Source organism: Acipenser ruthenus, unplaced genomic scaffold, assembly GCF_902713425.1.
Source record: "Acipenser ruthenus unplaced genomic scaffold, fAciRut3.2 maternal haplotype, whole genome shotgun sequence".
Lineage (NCBI taxonomy): Eukaryota > Metazoa > Chordata > Actinopteri > Acipenseriformes > Acipenseridae > Acipenser > Acipenser ruthenus.
Window position 1 is genome coordinate 4,329 of NW_026708384.1, and position 8,172 is coordinate 12,500.

The 8,172-nt window shown below is 44.6% G+C and overlaps 1 protein-coding gene across 1 annotated transcript; it reads left to right on the plus strand.

The window, feature by feature from the left end:
• Window positions 1–313: 313 nt before the first annotated feature.
• Window positions 314–7,388, plus strand: LOC131732049 (transcobalamin-1-like; the record flags this gene model as incomplete). The annotated part of the gene is given in 4 exon segments (XM_059021058.1): window positions 314–485; window positions 2,108–2,300; window positions 3,415–3,533; window positions 6,686–7,388. Coding segments are annotated over 4 exon segments (546 nt in total), but the record flags the coding sequence as incomplete, so codon positions are not given.
• Window positions 7,389–8,172: the final 784 nt, after the last annotated feature.

An 8,172-nucleotide genomic window follows, 5' to 3' on the forward strand; every position in this document is an offset into this window, starting at 1 on the left:
GAGACGTCAAACAAACGAGCTCCTATTGGAAGTGACTCTGCAGCAGCAGCAGCAGTTGTTGATGATGCAGAGTTCACCTCCCTAGTGTCTGGAAGTCGCTTTGGATAAAAGCGTCTGCTAAATGACTAATTAATAATAATAATAATAATAATAATAATAATAATAATAATAATAATAATAATAATAATAATAATAATAATAATTGTGTTGCCAAAGCACATGCATGGAATAAACAACTAAAATATATAAAGACAGAGAAAACATATCTTTTAATACTAAACAGTATCTCTCTCTCTCTCTCTCTCTCTCCCAGGCCCTATCAGTCACCTCCACCAGCTACAACTGTTCCAGAACTATCCAGACGGTTCTAGAGCGGGCTGGTTCTGGATCCTTCGAGAACCCCATGGCTGCCTCTCAGATCACCCCCTCGCTGGAGAACAGAAACTACCTGGAGCTGAACAAGCTACACTGCGAGGGGATTCAGAGTGAGAGAGAGAGAGAGAGAGAGAGAGAGAGAGAGAGAGAGGGGGGGGGTGGGAGAGAGGGGGGGTGAGAGAGAGAGAGAGCGGGAGAGAGCGAGAGAGAGCGAGAGAGAGCGAGAGAGAGATTGAGGGGGGGTGAGAGAGAGAGAGGAGAGAGAGAGAGAGAGAGGGAGGGGGGTGAGAGACAGAGAGCGGGAGAGAGCGAGAGAGAGAGGAGAGAGAGAGAGAGGAGAGAGAGAGAAAGAGAGAGAGAGAGAGGAGAGAGAGAGAGAGAGAGAGAGAGAGAGAGAGGGGGGTGAGAGAGAGGGGGTGTGAGAGAGAGAGAGAGAGAGAGAGAGAGAGAGAGAGAGCGAGAGAGAGATTGAGGGGGGTGAGAGAGAGAGAGGAGAGAGAGAGAGAGAGGGAGGGGGGTTAGAGACAGAGAGCGGGAGAGAGCGAGAGAGAGAGGAGAGAGAGAGAGAAAGAGAGAGAGAGAGACCACTTATATTAACCCATTGGCTGCCAAGAGGAGAGACTGCAGGTTTGTCTCGGGAGAGGAGAGAGGGGGCAGTGATAGCTCTGTCTGGGGGAGAGGAGAGAGGGGGCAGTGATAGCTCTGTCTGGGGGAGAGGAGAGAGGGGGCAGTGATAGCTCTGTCTGGGGGAGAGGAGAGAGGGGGCAGTGATAGCTCTGTCTGGGGGAGAGGAGAGAGGGGGCAGTGATAGCTCTGTCTGGGGAGAGGAGAGAGGGGGCAGTGATAGCTCTGTCTGGGGGAGAGGAGAGAGGGGGCAGTGATAGCTCTGTCTGGGGGAGAGGAGAGAGGGGGCAGTGATAGCTCTGTCTGGGGGTGAGGAGAGAGGGGGCAGTGATAGCTCTGTCTGGAGGAGAGGAGAGAGGGGGCAGTGATAGCTCTGTCTGGGGGAGAGGAGAGAGGGGGCAGTGATAGCTCTGTCTGGGGGAGAGGAGAGAGGGGGCAGTGATAGCTCTGTCTGGGGGAGAGGAGAGAGGGGGCAGTGATAGCTCTGTCTGGGGGAGAGGAGAGAGGGGGCAGTGATAGCTCTGTCTGGAGGAGAGGAGAGAGGGGGCAGTGATAGCTCTGTCTGGGGAGAGGAGAGAGGGGGCAGTGATAGCTCTGTCTGGGGGAGAGGAGAGAGGGGGCAGTGATAGCTCTGTCTGGGGAGAGGAGAGAGGGGGCAGTGATAGCTCTGTCTGGGGAGAGGAGAGAGGGGGCAGTGATAGCTCTGTCTGGGGGAGAGGAGAGAGGGGGCAGTGATAGCTCTGTCTGGGGAGAGGAGAGAGGGGGCAGTGATAGCTCTGTCTGGGGGAGAGGAGAGAGGGGGCAGTGATAGCTCTGTCTGGGGGAGAGGAGAGAGGGGGCAGTGATAGCTCTGTCTGGGGGAGAGGAGAGAGGGGGCAGTGATAGCTGCCCCCTCTCTCCTCTGAGACACACACACACACACACACAGACACACACACACACTGACACACACACAAACACACAGAGACACACACAACAACACACACACACGCTGAGACACACACACACACTGAGACACACACACACACACACACACACTGAGACACACACACACACACACACACACATCTATAAAACCTCTCCCTTGACTGCTGTTTCCTCTGCACAGAGCCCCTTCCTGAGTCGACGTTGCCTCCACCGCACCCCACTGTCCCGGAGGGTGTAATCACCGTCCACTACAGAGTGGAGAACAGCATCACTGAAAACACCTTCAATGACATCATCGATGTGACGGTCCCCGCAGGGTCCTCGCTGCTGCGGGTGATGGAGGAGGCGGCCAAGATATCGCCTGTAAAATTCAAGTACGAGAATTCACCGTGACTACGTGTTTCTTTCCAAACTGCACAGGAGCAGACTGCCCGAGAAAGAGGCTCAGAAACTGAGAGCTTCCGTTAACCCAGAGAATGGAGGATTGGAGGGTTACTGTATATAGGGTTCACGGATAGGGTAGTGATATTAAACTACAGTTACAATGTAATTCCAGTCCAGTCTAGTGATATTAAACTGCAGTTACAATGTAATTCCAGTCCAGTCCAGTCTAGTGATATTAAACTGCAGTTACAATGTAATTCCAGTCCAGTCTAGTGATATTAAACTGCAGTTACAATGTAATTCCAGTCCAGTCTAGTGATATTAAACTGCAGTTACAATGTAATTCCAGTCCAGTCTAGTGATATTAAACTGCAGTTACAATGTAATTCCAGTCCAGTCTAGTGATATTAAACTGCAGTTACAATGTAATTCCAGTCCAGTCTAGTGATATTAAACTGCAGTTACAATGTAATTCCAGTCCAGTCTAGTGATATTAAACTGCAGTTACAATGTAATTCCAGTCCAGTCTAGTGATATTAAACTGCAGTTACAATGTAATTCCAGTCCAGTCTAGTGATATTAAACTGCAGTTACAATGTAATTCCAGTCCAGTCTAGTGATATTAAACTGCAGTTACAATGTAATTCCAGTCCAGTCCAGTCTAGTGATATTAAACTACAGCTCCCAGCATCCCTCACCATTGCCGCGGGTGCAGAGGCATGCTGGGAGCTGTAGTCCTAGCCAGGGCTGTAGCGATTCACAATACAATAACTACGGCAGCGCAGCTAGAACTGAAGAGCAGATCCTGAACTCACAGTCAAACCAACACAGACTGAGCAAAAACAATGTAATACAGCCCAGCCCAGCGCATTGCAGTTAAAGAACTACAGTTCCCAGCATCCCTCACCATTGCCGCGGGTGCAGAGGCATGCTGGGAGCTGTAGTCCTAGCCAGGGCTGGACCGATTCACAATACAATAACTACGGCAGCGCAGCTAGAACTGAAGAGCAGATCCTGAACTCACAGTCAAAGCAACACAGACTGAGCAAAATAATAATAATAAACACCGTGGAAAGATAATCCCGTTTTCATGCTGGTTTGCAGGTTCACCGTGGAGAAGAGCAGTTGGGGCCCATTTGTCACCAGTATCCAAGGGTTAGCTGGGAACGCGGAGGACCGAACATACTGGCAATTTCTTACTGGGAAAGACGCTTTGGAGCAAGGTACATATCTCGGTTTAATTAGACTGCTGTCTGTCTAGGGTTGCCACCTTTGAGATACGAAAATACCGGACGCCTCATCTCCTCCTATTGTCTACTTCTTCATTTGTCTCTGCCATTGTGACTAACGTTACAGTTTCACGCTTAAAGTTACAGTATGCTACTTAACAGTTTCGCGCGTCTTCATTCAAAGGGCTGTCATTCTTAACAGCAGCGCGCATGCTTATACCAGATAACACACAGCTGTGAGCACACATGAAAAACCTAACATTGGGGCAGCAGTGTGGAGTAGTGGTTAGGGCTCTGGATTCTTGACCGGAGGGTCGTGGGTTCAATCCCAGGTGGGGGACACTGCTGTTGTACCCTTGAGCAAGGTACTTTACCTAGATTGCTCCAGTAAAAACCCAACTGTACAAATGGGCAATTGTATGTAAAAAAAATAATGTGATAACTGTATAATGTGAAATAATGTATAATGTGATATCTTGTAACAATTGTAAGTCGCCCTGGATAAGGGCGTCTGCTAAGAAATGAATAATAATAATAATAATAATAATAATAACATAAGGGAGGCTGTGTGGTCCAGTGGTTAAAGAAAAGGGCTTGTAACCAGGAGGTCCCCGGTTCAAATCCCACCTCAGCCACTGACTCACTGTGTGACCCTGAGCAAGTCACTTCACCTCCTTGCGCTCCGTCTTTCGGGTCAGACTTTGTTGTAAGTGACTCTGCAGCTGATGCATAGTTCACACACCCTAGTCTCTGTAAGTCGCCTTGGATAAAGGCGTCTGCTAAATAAACTAATAATAATAATAAGGGTCCAGCGTTTTGGTGGCTTACGTTGTTACCTAATTAGAATGCTTAGAATTACCAGACATCTTCCAAAAAATAACGGACAGGGGGTCAAAGTACATAAAAAATACCGGACAGTCCCGTAAAATACCGGCGGGGTGGCAACCCTATTAAAAAATAAAGACATCAAACGCTTCCTGACTGACGCCCTGCTCCCCGTGCGCATGCGCTATACAATCCCTTGTTTTCTCAATGGTAGAGTCGTGTTACTGGCAACGCGGTGTTCATAGGTCCTGTTTATTTAGCGAACGTAGACATTATATTTCAACTTTTTAAAAAAAGCATTATTTTTTTGTGTTACGTTGTTTATTTCTGCTGAATCTTTAAACGCGTGCGGCGCTGGCGGATGAGAATAACTGGGCGCGTTAAGTGAGTGAGCGGCTTAGTAACGCCTCGCTCCGTGCCGCTCCCGCTGAGCCGCTCCAGAGGATTAATACATTATTGTATTAATACAAGCAAAGGCAGTATTGCGATTTTTAAAACCAGAAAATATTCCTTCCCTTTAAGTATCTTCATATTATTATTATTATTATTATTATTATTATTATTATTATTATTATTATTATTATTATTATTATTATTATTATTTATTAACTTACTGTTTAAGAAACGTAAAATGATTGGACTGAAAGAAGAAGAAAAAAACTCCTACTCCCAGCATGCCTCCGCATTGACGTTCACAGCGAGGCATGCTGGGAGCTGTAGTTCTATACAGGCAGCTGAAGAAAGAGTGCGTTAAGTGAGTGAGCGGCTCAGTAAAAGAATCAGCTTCACGCCTTGCTCCGTGCCGCTCCCGCTGAGCCGCTCCTGAGCATTTCTCATCAGGGATCAGAGGGAGCGGACGGAATGGACACCTGCAGGAAACAAGTGGAGAGGACAGGCAGGATTGACAAATACGTTTGTCAAGAGCTCAGCGGGAGCGGCACGGAGCGAGGCGTTAAATTGATTCTTTTACTGAGCCGCTCTGAGCCGCTCACTCACTTAACGCACCCACTGCAGAGAGATGCTCCGTCGCTGTGCAGCGTTTTTAACGACAAAATTAAACACACCAGCTGCATCAGAAGATGAGGGATATATTCGTTCGTAAGATCGCTCTGTCCGGGACGAGAAGGGGGGCGTTTCGCTTCCTGTGTACCTGCATGCACCTCCCAGAACTACATTTCCCATCATCCTCCCGCTCGCACATGTAACCGAGATGGATTTACCAGCGAGCAGGAGGATGATGGGAAATGCAGTTCTGAGAGAGGTACACGGGCAGCCATCTTGAGGCAGGGAATGCAATTTTTAAAAGTTTTAAAAAGTGGTCAAAATGTAAAAAATATAATAATTAAAACAATACAGACACCTTAATTAAACAGTTGTAGCAACACATGGGAACACGCCACACAATCAAATGAAAAGGTCCTTATATAAGGGCAGCAGTGTGGAGTAGTGGTTAGGGCTCTGGACTCTTGACCGGAAGGTTGTGGGTTCAATCCCAGGTGGGGGACGCTGCTGCTGTACCCTTGAGCAAGGTACTTTACCTAGATTGCTCCAGTAAAAACCCAACTGTATAAATGGGTAATTGTATGTAAAAATAATGTGATATCTGTATAATGTGAAATAATGTATAATGTGATATCTTGTAACAATTGTAAGTCGCCCTGGATAAGGGCGTCTGCTAAGAAATAAATAAATAATAATAATAATATATATCCTTTTAAAAAAACGAAATTTTCTGCAATTTAACAGTGACTGTTTTTCAAGAAGCCTCTCTGTTTAGGAACAGCTGTTGTGTGAAGGACTCCCGATTCAGATTCAGCGATCAGTTCTGACAACGCGAGTGTTTTCTCTTCTAATAGATATTAGGTTTAATCGCGAAATATCTTGAAAAACCTTTTTTTAGCATCAAAAAACCAGACCCAATAATTGTGCACTCTAATTTATATATCTTTTAATTAATAAAATGGATTTCATTTTTTTTTATTAATAAAACGAATTTAATATGTAGTTAGAATGAATACAATGGATTTTGTAAATAAAATGTATTTCATTTTTTTAATTAATATATTTTTAATTATAAAATGTGTTTCATTAAATTAATATTTTAATTCATAAAATGTATCTCATTTCTTTGTAATTAGTAAAAACGATTTAATATTTATTTTTAATTCATAATTTAATATCACGTGTTTCATTTTTTTAATTCATAAAAAGGGTGTTTTTGTAATTAAGAGTTAATTTAATACTTATTTTTAAGTAAGAAAATATATTGCTTTTTTTAATTAATAAAGTATTATTAATGTCCTTTTTCTTTGTCGTTTCAGGAGTTGGTGATTATAAACCGTTCAACGAGGAACACATCGTGGCAAAATTCTCTAAATATTAATCCCAGATTTCCATCTCATAATGTCATGTATTGGTGGAGGTTATGTTTAATTATCACTTATTTTAATCACATTATAATTCAATTTCCTAATGGAATATCTATAATAATCAATTGCCAGCATTGTAAAGCGCAGAGAGGTCTGGTAAAGCATAGGGAAGCATTGTAAAGCACAGAGAGGTCTGGTAAAGCATAGGGAAGCATTGTAAAGCACAGAGAGGTCTGGTAAAGCATAGGGAAGCATTGAAAAGCACAGAGAGGTGTGGTAAAGCATAGGGAAGCATTGAAAAGCACAGAGAGGTGTGGTAAAGCATAGGGAAGCATTGTAAAGCACAGAGAGGTCTGGTAAAGCATAGGGAAGCATTGTAAAGCACAGAGAGGTCTGGTAAAGCATAGGGAAGCATTGTAAAGCACAGAGAGGTTTGGTAAAGCATAGGGAAGCATTGTAAAGCACAGAGAGGTTTGGTAAAGCATAGGGAAGCATTGTAAAGCACAGAGAGGTGTGGTAAAGCATAGGGAAGCATTGTAAAGCACAGAGAGGTCTGGTAAAGCACAGGGAAGCATTGTAAAGCACAGAGAGGTCTGGTAAAGCAAATTTAAAAATGACAACAAATAAATGAATAAAGGTGTAAACAAATCAGCAAGTTCCGAAGTGAAACGTCTTGTTTTTTCTTCCTGTCCTCAACACTGTGACCCGTCTGTCTTTGAACACAAGCACGCAACTCACTGTGAAAACAAAACTGGAAGAGACGGAGTGGGAGCAGTGATAGGAACGCAGTCGCTATCACGGACTCACGCCATGAATGTTCTCCCGCGAGCGAGCCTTCCCTGCTCCTCCTGGTGTTTGAGTGACGCTTCTTGCTAGCAGGGTGCAGCACGCAGGACTATCCCCTACAAAGTGTCCTGAGGGCATCGGGCCATTCTTAATGGTTAGGTTTAGGGTTAGGTGTTGGGTTTGAGGGCTGGGGTTGCTTAAGGCTAGGGTTGGGGTTGGGGTTGGGTTAGGTTTTATTATTATTATTATTATTATTATTATTATTATTATTATTATTATTATTATTATTATTATTATTATTATTATTATTTATTAGCAGATGCCCTTATCCAGTAACAATTGTTACAAGATATCACATTATTTTTTACATACAATTCCCCATTTATACAGTTGGGTTTTTACTGGAGCAATCTAGGTAAAGTACCTTGCTCAAGGGTACAGCAGCAGCGTCCCCCCCCCACCTGGGATTGAACTCACGACCCTCCGGTCAAGAGTCCAGAGCCCTAACCACTACTCCACACTGCTGCCCTAGGTTTTAGGGTTGGGGTTGGGTTAGGTTTTAGGGTTGGGTTGGGTTTTAGTGTTGGGGTTGGGTTAGGTTTTAGGGCTGGGGTTGTGTTGGGTTTTAGGGTTGGGGTTGGGTTAGGTTTTAG